This window comes from Protomyctophum parallelum, assembly GCF_964188405.1.
Source record: "Protomyctophum parallelum genome assembly, chromosome: 12".
Lineage (NCBI taxonomy): Eukaryota > Metazoa > Chordata > Actinopteri > Myctophiformes > Myctophidae > Protomyctophum > Protomyctophum parallelum.
The window spans coordinates 29,223,987-29,243,547 of record NC_139712.1 but is presented as its reverse complement, the minus strand read 5'-3'; the positions used below and the strand labels follow the sequence as shown (position 1 = coordinate 29,243,547).

Here is a 19,561-nt window from a genome sequence, read left to right as displayed (position 1 = left end):
ATAGATCGGTGTGCAGTGTTGCCATGTCTGCTTATTATAAGCGACTTTGGGCGTGATTTCTGTATCAATGTGGTGGACCCAGCTTTGTCGGGCTTCTATGCGAACACAATTGGCCTGTGTTCAGGGGACAGAAGCCGGGCAGGGAGGGTGATATTGGTCATTGCATGTACTCCCACAGGCTGGGATGGCACCTGTCAGCAGGGAGTGTTTGGCAGGAGGAGTAGTCCTCCCGGTGGGGGCTCCTCACTGGAAGGTGAGTCACAAAAGCAGTGAACATAGAATTGTGTGGGGAGGAATAGGCATAACGACTAATTTGGTGAGAAAAGTTGGCTAAAAATAATTGGCAAGTCAAATAAATAAATAAATATATAAACAAAAACAAATGTGGTCCTCTACGGGGACCTATACCACAGATCACAGAAAGTCGGAGAGAGAAGGATCAGGCTGGCATTGGCACTGTGTCAAACTCCCAGAACTAGTGGCAAGCAAACCGACACCGTGGGATCCAACCCAGGGCACCGCCAGGCGCCAGGAAAGGCAAGAAGCACACCTCGATATGCGGCACGACATACACCTTTATAGCCAACAACACTGTAGTAGAGCTCAAGACCCTGATGCTAGTCTTGCTAGATTCAGGAGTCCCGAGTTGCTGTTGGCTAGACCGCACTCTCGCATCGGTCCAGTGTCCAAGAGCAAAGGCAACATGAAGAGTTTGATGATCTGAACAAAATATGACATCCCACACATGAAAAAGATGACTTCTTCTGGGCCATTTGCTCTCCTTTTTGCGTTTTGTTCATCAAGGAACAACATGAGACCCATGAGTGAATTTACATTAGCAGCTCGCAAATTAACTTAGCCGGGCCACCCATTCTGAATATAGCCCCACATCTGGCATGAATTCAAGAATGCCTGACATCATAGGGTTGGCACAGGAGGGAGGAAGGCACTCGTTGGTTTTTGAAGCCAGTCAAAAGCCTGTACAGGTCAGAGCAGGCCGCTTTTGACAGCATGTCATCATGACAGGCAACATAGCTCTCTGACCTCAACCCTTTCACTACCTGAGGCAACCCAGCCCGACAAGCCAGACGAGACAAGAGTTCAAATGACAACCCAAAGCTCCCTGGATGACTGTGAGAGGAAGGATACAAGAAGAGTGCAGGGCACTAAGAAAGAATGGGCACCTCAATGTAAAATTGGCTATTTTCCCCCCAAAATGTTAACTTAAAATATTTGAAAAATGGTTTTAGGTAATGTAAGTAACTCATTTTACATGGAGGTGCCCACTGTAGAAGTGCCCACTCTTCCTGTTACAGTGTGATACCGTGGCAGAGCAGCGAGGCCAAACAAGGCTCTTGTGACCTGCTGTGAGGGACCAATAGCCATTATCACACTTGTTCGTCATTCCTTAAAAATAACACAACAACTGAACGAAGGTTGAGCACTTTGGTCGACCTTTGATTGTTGTATAATATGTGCTACAGTGCTTCATAAATTGAGTTTGAGTTGAGGTTCCAGGAAAGTAAAGAAAGCCGTCTCTCCACAGCGGGGGTGGGGGGTGAGAGGTAGTACAACGGCCCTGCTGTGGCAATCCCATAATTTCATCATTTAACCTAAACGTTTCCTAGTTAAATGATTATTTGAAAAACACTGCGTACGACAAGAGCCTTGATCCGTCTCTCTCTCTCTCTCTCTCTCTCTCTCTCTCTCTCAAGCAACACCCCGGAGTGACACTGCATTAACCTTTCGCGGAGACTGTTAATCAGTCTAATGAATTCTGCCAGACAGACAGCGCGGCCTGACCTTCGACCCCTGATGAGAGACTGATGGTCGCCATTAATCTTTCATTAACATTGTTTTAATGATCATTAAATTGCACTACGAGCCGGGCCCCCCACACAGGCGGCGTGTGATCTCTCGCGGCGAAGGGTCGAGTCGTTTGCACTCGCCTGGTTATAGATCAGGAAACAAATTTGTGGGACCAACTGGCAAATGGCCCTCGGTAGTCAAAAATAATTCCCATCAAGTGCTGAATGCTACACTTTAATCGTGAGTCACCCTTCCTCAAAGCGAGGCTTTTAAATAGCTGAATTAGTCCTGTCATTTCCGTGTGCAAATATACAAACACAGATGTCTATCCATCTTGCGGCCATGTCAGCTCAACAATGGAATTCCAGTTACTTTGTAGATTTGGATTATTATTACAAAACCACATAAATAAACCATAAATATATATACTTATATATATATATATACACAAGTTCATGCGAGTTGTGATCTTTTAGATCTGCTATTTTCTGAGGATTTTATTAGACATTTGAAATGTACAGGTGAAATGGAACCTTCTGCACAATGAGTACTTTCACTTTTGGTACTTAAAGTATATATTGGCGCTATTTTGACTAGAGTACATTTTGAATACCGAACAGACTATTTCTACAATAGGATATTTGATACTTTTAGTATTACTTGAGTAATCACTCATCACTGCTCGTGCTGTGGGAGCGGCAGGACGGACACTATAAACACAGAATGTAGGTCAGTCAAAGCGTCTGTGTCTGCCTCCCCCCCGCACCCCCAGGCCTGAGGTAGTGACAGTAGAATCAAACATTGTTTGTGGAGTGTGACTCATCTTATCCGCATGGGAACTCGATCTGCCTCCTTTCCTCGTGCATGTTGTCCTCGACAACCAAACATTGCACAGTGCCAATTCTGCTGGACACTTATCTGAAGTGCCTCACAGTGCAGAGAGTGTGTACACATTTATTTTTTAACCACAGGGAGGGGGGGGGGGGGGGGAATTGAATGAAACTCAAACTGTAATTATTACCGTATTGTGCCGAATATAATACGACTCTGATTATAAAGACGACCCCCATTTTTCAAGAATAATTTCTGGAAAAAGAACATTGATTGTCAAATAGTCAGTCCCCGATTATAATACGACCCCGTTTTTGGGGGATATTTCCTTTAAAAAAGAAAAACGTACATACCGGTACATACTTACATATTCAGACCAGGATATATGAACAGCTCAAATTGTAATTTTACTTTTATTAATGAAATGTCATACATAAGAAATAATAACGTTCACTTTGCTTCAAAATAAAAAGAGCTAATGAAGCACTCTGTGTGAGAGGTGTTGTCTGGGTGAGGCAGATATGGAGTGAAGCCGTGTTTGTGCCAATGGAATAGACCCATGGTTCTCAAACTTTTGAATTGAGTTCAATTAGGAAGATCTGTGTCTATCACACTTATTATGGCTGGGGATGCTTCACAAACATCCTCTCATCCTCACAGCTTGTGAATGTGAGCCCGGCTTCTAGCCAATATATCTGCAGTCAGCCAATATGGCGATTCGGCTCTGCATTTAATATCGCTTCCTCTGACCCTGTCATTCTCTTTTCAGCATGCAACACACCTCCTTCCCTAGCTCTGGTCCATAGCCTTAAGTAGAAGTCCTTAAGGCAATCACTTGCAATTCCACTTGTTTAGTCTGTATCCTGACTCAGTTTTCTATCCTGATTGGATAAAATGTGTATCCCGACCTGAAAATGCATTGATGTTACTGAACAACCACTCTATAGCAATGAGTACTAGTAAAATAGAGCTTTTTAACACTTATTTTAACACTGAAAGCCAAAAGGTATTCCTCTTTAACATGTATACCCTGTCCTCCTGTCCCACCTGGCTGCCGGACGCAGTCATTTCCTTCAAACTGAACACTACACTATTGACTCAGTGGTCCCAACAACAACACAATCTGACAGGACAGCCAGTGTAGCACGGCACACTGTTTGTGGGAATTCTCAGAGTTACTATGGGGGGCATCAAATCTTCCTGTGGTAGGATCTAGCATCCCTATTCTGAGGAGAACTTTAGCCAAAAATAGCAGAGTGTACGCTTGTAGATCGGCTAATTTCGGGCAAAGAGGTTTAAGTGGTTAACTGTCTGAAAATGCACATTAACATGAATCCAACAGGTTGGTTTCATGTTCAGCCCTTGCATCTAGAGTTTAGGCCGCATTGCGGGATGTGTCACGCGACAGGACACATTGGATAGGTAGCCAAATGTAAGCCACTTTTGACAAATTATTTGTACACACACACACACACACACACACACACACACACACACACACACACACACACACACACACACACACACACACACACACACACACACACACACACACACACACACACACACAAACACACAAACACACACCCTTGTCCACGCATGCGCTGTGTGAACTGGAAATATGTGACGTATTGGCTATTGAGCAATGAGTATTGCGCAATAATGTTGTTTCATACAAATACAAAGTGTAAATTATATATAGTAGTTGCATACATCAACATCATAGTGTATTGGATTTCCCATGGCATTGTGTGTGTGTGTGTGTGTGTGTGTGTGTGTGTGTGTGTGTGTGTGTGTGTGTGTGCAGTGTCTGCACACGTTATACTCAGGATTTTACAGTGTACGTAGTGCGGTGCTGAGAACCGATAATATAACAGATGACACAATGCTTCTCCACGGTCTGCTAGGCATTGATGTGTTCACTATACATACCAATACAAAGACAGCTGACTGACTCCAGCTATTCAGCACTGCAGCTTGTTTCTATCTGGTTGCAGACAGAACCAAACGGCCTTGAACAGGCTTTAAAGCAGGCTACACACCACCAAACTTCATTGTCCAGTCCACACACTACTACTACAGACTGTACAGTACAGGTGTGAAAACGTTGCTGAATGCAGATATATACACAGTAGGCTACACACAGAACAAACCAGTGTTCATTTCGTCGACTAAACCTATGACGAAAGATGTTTGTCAACTACCTTTTCTCATCGACATAAAAACTACGCTATGATGACTCAAACTAAGACTAAATATATTAATAATAATAATAGCTCAAATTTATATAGCGCTTTTCTAAATACCCAAAGCGCTTTACATGGGAACACTAGGAACAGATTTTATTAAGAAAAATATATTGACAATTTCGTTAACAAATAATAATAATAATAATATGTATGTTGTGGAAGTGCTCGTCTTATCACCCAAAAAAGAATTCATACATTCAACATAGCCGCATGATTGTTATATTGCCTTGCAGTTAACCATGCGGTTATGTTCATAAACGCATGTGTTCATGTGTAAAAAATGGTCGTAGTTTTAGTTGACAAAACAAACACTTCTTCACACAAATTCAAATAATTTGAGAAATCATTGCAAAACACCAAGATAACCACTGCACAGCAGTACAGGACACAGACACAAGGCCATACCAGGGTGCATTGGTATTATTCCATGTGACGATGGTTACCCAACAGGCAACAGCACCGTGTGCCTGCAGTCAGCAGCAACGCCAGTCAGCGGCAACGCAATGTGCTCACACAGCCAGCATCATGACATTATGCTTCAACTAATGAGCAATGCAACGCAATGCGCTCACACAGCCAGCATCATGACATTATGCTTCAACTAATGAGCAATGCAACGCAATGCGCTCACACAGCCAGCATCATGACATTATGCTTCAACTAATGAGCAATGCAACGCAATGCGCTCACACAGCCAGCATCATGACATTATGCTTCAACTAATGAGCAATGCAACGCAATGTGCTCACACAGCCAGCATCATGACATTATGCTTCAACGCAATGCGCTCACACAGCCAGCATCATGACATTATGCTTCAACGCAATGCGCTCACACAGCCAGCATCATGACATTATGCTTCAACGCAATGCGCTCACACAGCCAGCATCATGACATTATGCTTCAACGCAATGCGCTCACACAGCCAGCATCATGACATTATGCTTCAACTAATGAGCAAAAGGGATCATCAATAGCAACACTGGCTACATTTACATGGACAGTTAAATCCCCTTTTCATTCAGAATAAAAGTTAAATCCTATTAAAAGTTGACATGTAAACACCTACAAAAACTTAAATCGGAATGAAAATGGCCAATCTGATTTAAACTTAGATCTGATGTAACTGACCGGTTTATTCTTTATTATATTATATTATTATTAGTATAGTAAAAGTAAAACAATTGGAAAGTAAAGTAGAAATACCTCAAAATTGTACTTTAGTACTAAAGTAAATGTACTATCCACCACTGGACGTAAACATATCCGCCCGCCCCCTATCCAATGAGAAGCCTTCCCAGCCCCAAACCTGATGTGGAATGAAATAATGGGATTTAAAAGTATTGTCCATGTAAACACTCATTCGGAATGAACTTTCCCATGTAAACACGCAGCAACAAACATTACTTCTGAATTAATTCATTCTGAAGTTTTCATTCTGAATGAAAAAGCCGTAGCCATTGTGTTGTGGCATGAGCCTTGTGCTCCACGATGTCATCCAGTGATCCCATTTCATCATCATGATCCCTTTCACTCAATTTCAATCATGATCACTATGTGATCTAATGGCATCGGCTTATTTCCTTCATAAATGTGCTCGTGTTATCATCTAGACATCTGAGCTATGTTGAACCATTATGAATACTAAACTGGTGCACTGGCGAACTCGGGAACGATGCAAATTGGAAATGCAAAGAAGACACTTATCCAAGCGACTCAAAGGCGACACTATACCTCAGGTCGCACACACACACACACACACACACACACACACACACACACACACACACACACACACACACACACACACACACACACACACACACACACACACACACACACACTATAAGGCTAAGCTTTAAATGTGTGTGTCTCGGATGAGCTAATGACTTCATTCACCAGAAGAAACGGCATTGTTACATAACAGTAGACAGGGCTTTGACCACCCATACAGCACAGCACAGCCCAGCCCCGTGGTTTCTTTCATCCGATTGGGACTCATCCAACTTTATTTTGCAGTCTAAAGCCTGATGTATACTTTGCTGTAGGATGGCATTGCACGTGGGAAATAGCCAATCTACAAGCTCACAACGCATCGCCGAAGGATGCGTTGTGAGCTTGTAGATTGGCCATTTTTAAGCATGATTGAAGTATAAATCATTCTTTAGCATAGAGGAAAATGCCACCCTCAATGCCATTGCTGCCTATATTCAATTCATGGTACTTTGACTGCAATGTCAAGATTGTTTAATGGATTGGAGGTTATTTTCATGTCAAGGACCCCAAACTGTTACGTGTTGGTTAATAGGCCATTGACTCGCATTTGAAAAGCCAAGGACCCTCAGAGAAAATATTCTGTTTTTGAGGGGCGCTAGCAACTCCTATGCCCCCAGCTTTGTCCGATTGTGTGAACACAAACACGATGATTTGATTGGCTGAATACCCCATAGCGATGATTTGATTGGCTGAGCAAAGTACATATGGAGGATAAAGTGAGGGCAGAAAAGTGAAGACGCCAAAAGTGATTGGCCGGAATGACATTTGTGATGATTTGATTGGTTGAGCACAGAATGTGATATGATGATAAGAGGCAAGAGCGCCCTCACTTCAAACGAGTGTGATTTTTAAGGTTAGATTTGGTGGGGGAGCACACTAGTGTCGCAGTTTGTAGAGCCTCACAGCTAAGGTCCAGGGTTCGATTCCCACCGGGGACGCTGTGGGCGCTGTTCTCTCCTCCGCACCATCAGCGCCCTCGCCTCAGTAACCAGGCTTTTATTTGCGTTCGCATTTCATCTAAAAAACTAGAAAAAGTGCCCTTCCGGGCACAGGTCTCCACCAGGTTATCCACAGATCCGTGCAGTTAGAGGTAAAAACACTTTTCGGCCAGTTATAGCGCCACCTTGAGGCTGAGTTGAAATTGTTCATGTGGCATTTCGTCCTCGGCCTAGTGGGAATGTGGGTGCACAATTTCACGGAAATCACGCGATGTGTTCATGATTTGCAGCATTTTGTTTGAAACTGAGCACTCCTGTGAACTTTGGAAGCCAATCTTAACCAATCAGGATGGAGTCTGATAAATCTGAAAGACCCGTTTCGTTGAATGGCTCTAGAGAGACTGTGTACCAATTTGCGTGATGTTTGGACAAAATCTGTAGGTGTACTGTGCAAAAACTTGTTTTGCACAAAGCGGCCTCCTGGTGGCGCTATAACAGGCCGTTCTGGAAAGTTTGGGGCAGAGGTTCATGGTTGGCATCCAGGGAGTGTGTGTGCAAAATATGGCATCGAAAAACTTGTTTTGCACAAAGCGGCCTCCTGGTGGCGCTATAACAGGCCGTTCTGGAAAGTTTGGGGCAGAGGTTCATGGTTGGCATCCAGGGAGTGTGTGTGCAAAATATGGCATCGAGCGGGTTAACGGTGGCCGAGATTAGCTGTTCACGGACACACGGACACACACACGGACACACACGCGGACGGACGGAGTGCAAAACATACTCTCCCCACATGCCTTCGGCCTGGTGGAGACAATAAATGCCTGGGGAAACCCAATGTAAAATCTGGCATAGGAAGTGGGAGTCTACTTGTATTTCGCTAAACCAGCGGCGCTCCAAATGTGGTGACCCCCTGTGTAATCCTAGTCTCTACTCTAGTTAGCCTGATGATGGGGAAAGGAACTGTTTGGAATAACGTGTACCTTCCACACACTACGTCTTCCCAGGGAAACTCCCCCCCCCCCCCCCCCCCCCGCCGTCAGGTGATAAGAAGCAGCCTGCTCACTCCTCATGCATTGAAGGAAACATGTGCTCAGTTTGGGGCTCTCCCCAGGTTGGCAGAAAGAAACAGCTTTGGCAATTGGCCAAAGGTGAAAAATGTGATAGAAAATCGTGGGATATATACAGTATATATATATATAATTTTTTGATTTAGTACAGTAACTAGGTGGGGAGATAATAGCAGACATTATGAAACCTATTGTCTTCGAGCCGGTGAAATAGTAATAAGAAAAAGTTTTGAAATGGTAATGAATAAGGAATTGTACAGAGTAAATACTTCCAGGAATAGAATAGCAATAGCCCATACATAATCAGGTGATGACAAATCGTAGAATATTAAGGGAAACCCGTGCTGGGAAAAAAAACTGAGTGGGATCCCATCCCTACTGAGTTGTGGTGTGTTCTTTACTTTCAGGAGCGCAATCGCTCTTATTTCCCGACAGCGTATTCCTAAAACTGTGCCTCTCATGGTCAAACTTTGCACACTGAAAACATTGTGCAGGGAAGTGAAGTTGGCAGCCAAACGTGGGTCGCCTCGCTGCCAATGAAAACACAGTCTGACGCCGACACACACACACACACACACACACACACACACACACACACACACACACACACACACACACACACACACACACACACACACACACACACACACACACACACACACACACACACACACACACACACACACACACACACACACACACACACACACACACACACACACACACACACACACACACACACACACGAGAGAGAGAGAGAGAGAAAGAGAGAATGTAAAATAAGTAGTGGATCCCCAATGAGGAAAGTGATGATGTCATCTGACAATAACGATTCTGTGAAATGAGACCCAGGCTGCCGGAGAGAAGGAAAAAAATCTCTGGCAAACTCCTCTCTACTAGCTCCACTCCAGGAGTATTACTGCTTAATCTCTCCCAGCTTCAAACTCTGAGGGAAAAAAAGAAAACAGCCAACCCCACCAAATTACATAACAGCAGCGCTCCCTGTATTCCTGGGCCTCAAAGTATGTGTGCAGCGCTTGTGGTGAGGTAAAGTTAGTTTGGTACTGGTCTGAGCAGACAGTCATCTGGGTTGCACTCTAGCCTACATAGTGTTTTACATCATATATCGTGAAATAAACAGAGTTTTTAACTATATTCTTATCTTTGTATCTCGGTTTGGCTCTTGACTCGTGCATGCACCTATCCTGTGTTTCACTTTTTTGGCTGCTGCTGATGCTATACCTCCCCAGGGAGGTCCCCAAATAATTTTGGGGGATCCCCAGATGATTAACTTGAGGTGCAAGATTGTTTTCTCACTTAAAAAGTAAACAAAAGTGGGCATCTCTGAACAGTTCTAAATTTGCAATTTAAAGGACATTTTTAATACCAAATTGTCAAATATTACACAAGAAAGAAGCAAACATTGTGAAAATAGAAAATATTTTCACAATATTTATCTGTGTAACCGAGTCAAACTAAATGTAATGCCTCAAGTTGTACAATTCCAATTGCTTGTCAGGGTGGGGGGGTCCCCAGTTGAAATATGATAATTTGGGGCCACAGCCTGAAAAGCTTTGGAATCCAGCCCTCGCTGTATTACACCACACTGTGACACCAGGGATCAACACAAAGGTTTGTCTTATCTTAGATGCCCACTGATCTCACTGGGCCCCACTTTGCAATGTCTTACTGCATTTAATAGTGTAGCCAAAACATAAGAAATGACAATACAGTATCCCACAATGCCCCTCCCCATAAGGGCTACTGTACTTGTACACAAGCAGTGCAATGTCTGACTGCATCACATCTTACATCAGTCCAACCTTTAACATCATCTTTTTAAAGAAATATGCTTAATGCAGCACTGATTAGGGATTAAAATTGTACATTAAGATCATGAAATCTATGTTAATTCATGCATTGTTTCTCAACGTCCGGTCTGGAAACCACCAGCAGTCCAAATGGAACCTTACAGGTCCGTAACTCCAGCTGCAATGCGTTATGAGCTTGTAGATGGGATATTTTTGGCAAAGAGGTTTGGTGTAGAACCAGCGGTTCCTAAACTGTTCTGGCCGTGCACCCCCTGTTACCTCCAGACCTAGCTGATGTGCCCCCTGTTACCTCCAGACCTAGCTCATGCACCCCCTGTTACCTCCAGACCTAGCTGATGCACCCCCTGTTACCTCCAGACCTAGCTGATGCACCCCCTGTTACCTCCAGACCTAGCTGATGCACCCCCTGTTACCTCCAGACCTAGCTGATGCACCCCCTGTTACCTCCAGACCTAGCTGATGCACCCCCTGTTACCTCCAGACCTAGCTGATGCACCCCCTGTTACCTCCAGACCTAGCTGATGCACCCCCTGTTACCTCCAGACCTAGCTGATGCACCCCCTGTTACCTCCAGACCTAGCTGATGCACCCCCTGTTACCTCCAGACCTATCTGATGCACCCCCACACACATGGAAATGAAATATATGAACGTATTTTTTCATCCTACATACACTGATGATAGTGCTGTCTGTCCATGAAGCCAGCTATGAAATTAAAAACGTTTAATCTGCAACATAATGGTATAATACAATATGTAGTTAGTTCCATCTCTCTCAGTCTCAGCTAAGGGGTCCTTCCTTATGGCCTGAACGATCGAAGACCCCTGATCAGGGGGCAAATGGTCAGTTTATAAATTAAAGATAAATTACAATCTACATGATACGTGTGCAGTAGGCCTACTTAGTTTAGACAGTTTTTGGTTTAGACTAGTCATTGGTTAGACCTAGCCCCTCTCGGAACCCCCTGGGTCAGCCCTCTATCGTGCCGAACCGGGCTGACCCATGGGGTCCCTGTTCGTTAATGTGTTTTCGTATGTAAATGATAGAACGCAGACATAAATATCGTCGGAAACGGCGTCTCTGCGCCGTTTGAGTGATTCTGTTCGTTTGAGTGATTCTGATTCTGAGAGCTATAAGTTAACGGATACCGCTGCGAATTATCCTGTGCCGCAGAAGCCGTTAAGTAACTTTGTTTGACCGATTTGGTCGCTTTGATTCTTCTCTTCCTGCCTTGTTTATTGACCGTTTATTGTACCGCCTCCCACTGCGGGGTTGGCTTGTGCGTGGCTACGTTCCTGCCTCTGATCTGCTCTGTTAGCTAGCCAGATAGGCGGTACAATGAAGTGTTAATAAACAAACAGGAGAATCCGCAGCAGTATCCGTTCTTAGCTCTTAGAATCAGAATCACTCAAACGAACAGAAGCCCTCAAACGGCGCAGAAACGACGTTACCGAAGGTATTTATGTTTATTTATGTTGCGTACTAGGTGGCAGGGTAGCGGTGGAATAGGACCCCATGGTAGCTGGGTCTCAAAAATGTCAGAAACTTCAGTACCATTGGGTTCTGACTTGTGGGGCTAACCTAAACCTAACCTTAACCCATGTCTAACTAATGACTAGTCTAAACTAAGTATGCACCCCCATGATACACCATTCATCACCTGATCACCATTGCAATGCTACCACTATGGCTTTGTTATAAATCAAATAATTGACAGCAAAGACAATACTAGCCCTCCAAGCAGAACCCAATGGTACTGAAGTTTCTGACATTTTTGACGACACAGACCATGGGGTCCTGTTGCAGCTAGCCTGAGCTAACGAGTTAGGTTTCTGGTCTAGAGGGGCGGGTCGCGGCTGAGATTTGCGCACACCCTGATTGGATCTCATCGATCTGTCCGTCACCCCCGGCCCCTCCTCTCCCCCCTAGTGCAGCGCTACGTCACATCATTTGGAGTGACGCCCACCCGGAAGGGTTGACTCCCAATTTTAGACCAGAGCGGCCAATGCGTTCCTCCAGGCTTTCAATTTTTGCACCAACAAAAATGAAAGCCTGGTACCGAGGCTATGTTGCAGCAGTATCCTGCCACCTGGTACGCGGACATAATAAAACATAAACACCGTGTTTACGGCCTGTCTGCGCTCTTTGACGACTTTTTTTCGTGTGAGGGCTTCTGAATCTGTGAACTATAAGTACCTATACATGCCACTGCGAATATCTCCTGTGGCACGGAAGCCGTTAAGTATTTTTAAACTTTGTTTGACCGATTTGGTCGCTTTGATTCTTCTCTTCCTTCCTTGTTTATTGACACCTCATTGTACCGCCTATCTGGCTAGCTAATGGCGCTATAGCTATGACAGAGCAGATCAGAGGCAGGGACGTAGCCGCACAAGCCAACCGCACACTGGGAGGCGGTACAATAAACGGTAAACAAACAAGAAGAAAGAAAGCGACCAAATCGGTCAAACAAAGATTAAAAATACTTAACGGCTTCCGCGCCACAGGAGATATTCGCAGCGGTTTGTATAGGTACTTATAGTTCACGATTTCAGAAGCCCTCAAAGGAAAACAGGCCGTCAAACGGCACAGATACGATGTTAGTGAGCATATTTATGTCCGCGTTCCAAAATTCCCATACGAAAATATAGTTATGAACAGGGACCCTACAATAAAGCAACATCAAAATTTCAGAAAAGCTTTATGGAGGGTTCCGAGGGGGGCTAAGACAATACCAACCTAATCTGTGTGTGTGTGTGTGTGTGTGTGTGTGTGTGTGTGTGTGTGTGTGTGTGTGTGTGTGTGTGTGTGTGTGTGTGGTATATATATATATATATATATATATATATAGATATAGGCTATATATGAGAAATCTCAGCCAAATCTGAGTCTGCACTCTGCGGCACGTGCCAGATAAAGTGCATCATTATCAGTAGCTCAAACAAAAGGTAGGCTATAAGAAACTGAATAGAACAAACTGGTGATACTGCTGATATACACAAAGGAAAGGCAGGTAAACACATTGCCAAATATACAGAGAAACAATAGTTTTGGATAGAGGAGCAGCCTCCTATGCCATGTGGTGGATTCAGCTAAACCACATTATATAATATAATATATTCATTCAAATGTAACAAATGAGCAATGCAATTCGTTTAACACGTACCATTCCATAATGTTATAGACAAACATGGTTCATATAACAGTAATAATGTCACAATTAATAACAATAACAACAACAACAACAACAGTCCTAATCTAGATGAAAGATCTGCTAGTCGTATACATTAATGCGTCAACAGAAAACGCTTTGTTCTGATTTGATCTCAACGTGCAGAGTGCTTACCGGTCGATTTCGCTCGTACTTCATTCATTCCTTGCATTATATTCCACGTTTGAGAGATGAGGAGTTGCTGCGCGTCTTTCAGACACAAATCTCACCCTTCATTTCCATGTGCTCAGACCACGCGCTGCATGGAGCGCTCAGGATACACTACAGTCAGCGTGTGACGTCACGACCAGTCTAGGAATGAATGTCCTCTGGAGGGGGGGAGGGGGGAGGGGGGGCACACTTCAAAGCGGGCGGGGTGTGTGTGTGTGTGTGTGTGTGTGTGTGTGTGTGTGTGTGTGTGTGTGTGTGTGTGTGTGTGTGTGTGTGTGTGTGTGTGTGTGTGTGTGTGTGTGTGTGTGTGTGTGTGTGTGTGTGTGTGTAAATATAAAATAAATATTCTTTCCTACGACGACTTTTGTTTCACCCTGGCCTGTGTGATATCAAAGTAATCAAACATTGTTTAAATGAATCAGACAACTAGTGATCATAATAAAGTGATCAACTGGCAGCTCTTATGTTTATGTTATCAGTGCCATTGCAATATAAAGTTTTAGGCTTACATCTGAAAAGAAGTATGTATGTTGTTGTAATGTTGTGAGAACACATGAGATTAGATTAGATTAGTATTGGATGCACCTGTTACTGCTCTCCTTTTTTACTTCTGTTTGCTCTGCTCTGCTCATTTGTAATAGTCTGCTGCCACTTCACAAATGCAGTGAAGTTTAATCAAAAGCAGTACTGGTGGTTGTCTGGCCATCTTTTCAGTGACTACATTTTTATCTCCCAAAGTGTGTGTTGTTGTATTGTGCTTTTTTTGGGGGGGGGAGGGGTAGTTTGGTTTGTGTGTAAAAGGTTAATTGCATGATCAGTGAAATGTGTAGGCTACAGCCCTCAGAATCTTGCATTAAGACTAAAGACTATTAGTTTGCTTCAGCTCTCGTGTATAATACATCAATGATGGTCTTGATCGAAGGCTGTTAACCTACATCATCTGCCATCAGCTGCCCTCGACTTATTTTTTTCTGCCCATGCACCAGCAACAGTTCACACTCACTCATTTTCATTCATGGTTCGCTCTGCAGGTTTTTACTCCCAAGCCATGGTTAACATAAAGGCATATTAAAACTTGCTATTCTTGAATTACTATATGTAAACTTGATGCACAATCCTCCCCTCAAGCACCTTCCATGGCACTATGTACTGCACTGTGTAGATTATTTATTCTCGTTTGACACATTAAAATAACCTCCAGCAAAAGCATACCTACCTACTGTATGTACTGTATGTCTTTGGGTTATGACGCAAAGAGGAAGGAACTGTGCTCATATGTGAAATGTTGTGCATGCATAAGAACAAGAGACACATTCAACAAGAAATTTCTTTTTATATTTCAAAAGAACATCGAACATAATGTAAAACAATACACAAAAAACAACTGGGTCTGAACTTCCAGACGAATTTAGATCCAAAAATACAATTCTTAGGAAATATTATATACAAAAACATAAAAATGTATATTTTACGCCGGGCACTGAACTGTGGGTAAGGCCCATTTTTAATATTTTATTGATAAAAATAAACTTTTAAATATTTAATCCACCCATAATAACTTCAATTGAGGCAGTCCCAACATTGAAATCAAACGAGATTCCAGGAATCCTTTTCTCTTATTTGCATTTGCATGCAATAGCTTAACTATACACACTCGGAACTTGCATAAAAAACAATGAAGGCCAAGATAAAGAAGTCTGTATTATTGACTCTCCAGAAACAGCTCAAGGGCAAGAGTTCTGCTGCTGCAGCAGCGCCAGCCGCTGTTTTAACAGTTCACTCCTTCTCCTCAACTGTTCTTTGACGGAGACGAGCCTGTGCTCATCGTCCTGCATGCCGTAGATGCACTCCGTGGCCTTCTTCAGGATGACCACCTTGGCCGCCTTCTCGTTGTTGGCCACCTCGGGGATCTCGTCCCGCAGAGCGAAGAAGCTCAGCTTGAGCTCGTTCCTCCGCTGGCGCTCCAGCACGTTGTGAGTCCTTCTCTTGTCGTAGTCCTCCGTGTCGGACGTTGCCGCCGCCACCGCCCGCGGACTTGAGCACGTCTTGCGGTTGCTGCTGATCTGCTTGAGCACCCTGCTGTGGCTGTGGTGGCCACCGCTGCCACCAGTGATGCCGTTACTGCCGCTAGTCTCCAGCTTCAGCCTCTTGACAGCCGGCTGCTCCTGCCTCGTGGAAGGGGGCGCGGCGTAATTATGCTGGTGGGTGGAGACATGGCATCTCTTCAGTACGAGCGGGCTGGGATGTCTGCTGCTGTCTGACCGTTCCGACGGGCTGTGGGAAGAATCGCAGCGCTTCAGCGACTGTCTCTTCTCCACCGTGACCACATCGATCTCTTCCTCATCCTCCTCCTCCTCCTCCTCATCGTCGTCGTCGTCGTCATCGTCATCTCCATCATCATCTTCTAAGAAAAAACATTGATCCACAACACAAAATAGTAAGCATCCACATAAAGTACTGAACAGAGTGGCATGGTTTACATTCCATACTGCTCTGTGACAACCACTTTCCACATCATCTGATAATCACATAACCTTGCAGCCCCTCACATAATCACACTAGTCTAGCATATAGCTAGGGGTTATTTATGCAACTCGTTTCCTTGGAAAGTCAAAAGGACACCTTCAATCATAAATAAATAAAAAACAATCTATATACAATACATCTGTACAAGTTGCATTCATACCATAGAGTGAACATCAAATTGCCATCTAACAGTGCCATATCAATAAATACTGCAAATGCAAATGCAAAAAAAAAAAAAGCATGATGCAGCAGTCAGACTCAGACGTAAATAAAAGACATGGGTGGGTGGGTGGGGTGGGGTGGGGTGATTTAATGCTTATTCAGCATTACATACCTGAGTCACTACAACTGCTGCTGCTGCACCCGCTGTTCGGTGGGGTATCCAGCGCCAAATCCTTAGGTGGCGTGACTGTGCTGCTGCTTGGCTTGCTGTTGCTGGGTGTGTCGGCTATCGGGTAGGGGAAGACCACCGAGGGGTCGATGCATTCCGCCGCGGACGTGTTGAGATCCTGCAGGTAGTTGGAGTTCAGCCTCCCCGTGGCACCGCCACCTCCGCCTCCTCCGCCACACACCGCGCTACTGTCGCCGACAACGGCAGACTCCTTCCTGGCGGCGTGGAGCGAGGCGAGCCTCTCCGACACCACTTTCTCCAGCTTGTCCGCGGCGGAAAACCCGCTCCACATGCAGTCCTGGATGATGATGGACTTCAGGAAGGTCTGCGAGTAGTCGGCGGCGTCGCAGATGATGCTCTGGTTCACGGCGTCGTCGCCGAGGAACTCCGTGACCATCTCCAGCTGGTCGGCGGTGGAGGGGAACAGGCTGGACAGCGACGGCCGCCGGCTGGGAGAGAGCGGCGGCGTGGGCAGCAGCTCGAACTTCTTCCAGATGTCCTCGCTCGGCGCCGGAGGCTGGAGCTGCTGCTGGTAGAAGTCCTCCTCCTCGTTGTCGTCGTAGTAGAAGTACGGCTGCAGGGAGTCGTAGTCGTAATCGTAGTTTTTACTCGTCACATTGGAATTTAACGTCATGGCTGTTCCTTTTTTCCGCAGAGCCGACTTAAGAAGAAGAGGAAAAAGAATGCAAGATATTAGTGGATAATTCCGTAAACTTGTGCAGGTTTTGTGCAGGTTTCATGCATCGGTAGTAGTAGTAGTAGTAGTAGTAGCAGTAGTAGTAGTAAGCAGCAGCTGGCACTGACAGCCCTGATCACAGAGCAGCGACGTGCAATGCACACGTCAGTCCAAAACACTCAGCTAGTATGCACTACGCAGAAACACGCATCGCATGCATGCATGCGTGCATGGGCGAGCAGCAGTGTTGCAGCAGGTGCTGCTGCTGCGTTTAAACACAAAGTTGACTTTGGAAAAAAATACATGCCACCTCGGAGGGTTTAATTAAATGTGCATGTAAGTCTTTCATAAAGTGCACAATGTTATTCCTTTTTGCACGTTGTCGGCGTGAGAACGGCATGTACACTACAGGCTGGCTGGCTGGCTGCAGAAACAGTAACACCCCCCTCTCTCTTACCTTAGATGTGAAAACGTTGACAGCAGTCTATCGAAAAGCCGGGTGTAAAAAGCGATCCAAAGCACACAGTGCCCCCCCAAAAAAGTATATTCCACACACGATTGTAAAACAAAAACATTAATTCCAGGCTCGGCGTGAGCGAGTGGTGAGCTGATGATCTTGTTGTTATTGATTCAGGTGGAGAAGTGTACTGATGAGCGTGCATGAAGTTGCGCTGATGGAGCTGCTACGGGCTGAAGTGTAGGACCGTCATCAGCTGCATGAGAATCACAGCTGAGGATTCCGCGGCGGTCCATAAAAAGGTTGTTTTTAGTGCTCCCCCTCCCGGTGGTATCCGTCCGCCTGGTTTTCCCGCTAAACGCCGGTGGGGCTTTTTTAACCTTAAACGAAATATATCAAATGTCTTCTTGAACATCTTATTCCTCGAGATTACGCACGGCCGCGGTTGATTATACGCACGGGCCCGGGGTGATGATTGGTTTTGTCAGGTAGTCTGTGAACTGGGACTATTTACTGCGGAAGGAGACTAAAAGTGGGAGGGGTTATAGTGGCGCACTGGGGAGGGGGATTCATCCATTGAAGCACACACACAGCACTACAGCAGTTAGAGTGGTCTACTACTACTGAAACACTAGATATTATTTAGACCTAAAGACACAAATTCATTAACACCCAAAGTACGCAAACTCTTGTCAAATGTGTAATGTTTTATGGTTTACCAAACTTCCATTGAAAGGAAAGGGACGTACGTTGTCTGTCTGTCTCCAACTCCTAATTAAAACGGGGTTGCGTTTTGATTGATATAAGTAGGCATATAAGATCAGTGTTGACTGTTGAGTGTTGACAGACATGATGCAATTAAATCAACATTTTGCACACATTCCCTTCCACACATTTGGTGGCCAATGATAGTGGCTCAAAACAGGCTTTGAGATGCATTTTAATAAAAGTTAGATAGTCATTAGTCTATAGTCTCTACCTGTTGGGGTTTTAGAGACCCCATTTAGAAATAGGCAAAATAGCTACACAGGACAATGCAGAAACAAGCCCTCAGGGCTTTTTGTGTTATGCTTTTAGCATTATTGGATAACTGTAGGCCTACATCTGTATTTTATTTGTATTTTTTGCAAACTGTTAATAACAAATATTCAATCATCCATCAATCTTCAACTGCTCGCTCAATCAATCAATAATATTTGAGTTTTATTATGGTTTGGTTAACCTCCAGTAACAAACTTTAGCCACATTTCAATCAGCATTGTTTAGTTAGAAATATTAATGTCAATAATGGTTTTTCGTTATGACTGACGTCCAGGTGAATCCTTTTTGGGTGGGGCATAACATAAAACTAGGATGATTTGTAAGAATTTGTCTGCCTGCCCTGCAGACAAATGCATTGCTTGGTATAATCAGGCAGTTATACTGCACATGAAGCCTGCCTCGCTCACTCCCTCTCTCAATAACAATCAGTTATACAGAAATCAAATCAGATGGAGAAGCAGAGCACTATTGCGTTTAGGTGGAAATTCGCTTCTCTCGGAGTGATAATTTCATGGACTTAGAGCGCCCTCTGCTGTATATTGGTATAGCGCCACAGAAAGTAGCCACAGTAAATTGGTCTACAGTTCAGAAC

The 19,561-nt window shown here is 44.5% G+C and overlaps 1 protein-coding gene across 2 annotated transcripts; it reads right to left on the bottom strand.

Moving 5' to 3' along the window:
- Nucleotides 1-15,191: 15,191 nt before the first annotated feature.
- LOC310867886 (transcriptional regulator Myc-like) lies at nt 15,192-18,202 on the bottom strand. 2 transcript variants are annotated; one of them, XM_083778051.1, is made up of 3 exons: nt 17,929-18,202; nt 16,739-17,456; nt 15,192-16,282 (listed from the first exon to the last, which is right to left on the bottom strand). In XM_083778051.1, exons 2-3 carry the CDS (start codon nt 17,427-17,429, stop codon nt 15,603-15,605), a joined length of 1,371 nt encoding a protein of 456 aa, XP_083634177.1. In that variant the 5' UTR covers nt 17,430-17,456; nt 17,929-18,202; the 3' UTR covers nt 15,192-15,602. The 2 variants fall into 2 exon arrangements, with proteins under 2 accessions (XP_083634177.1, XP_083634178.1); XM_083778052.1 differs by having other exon boundaries at nt 15,192-16,279.
- Nucleotides 18,203-19,561: the final 1,359 nt, after the last annotated feature.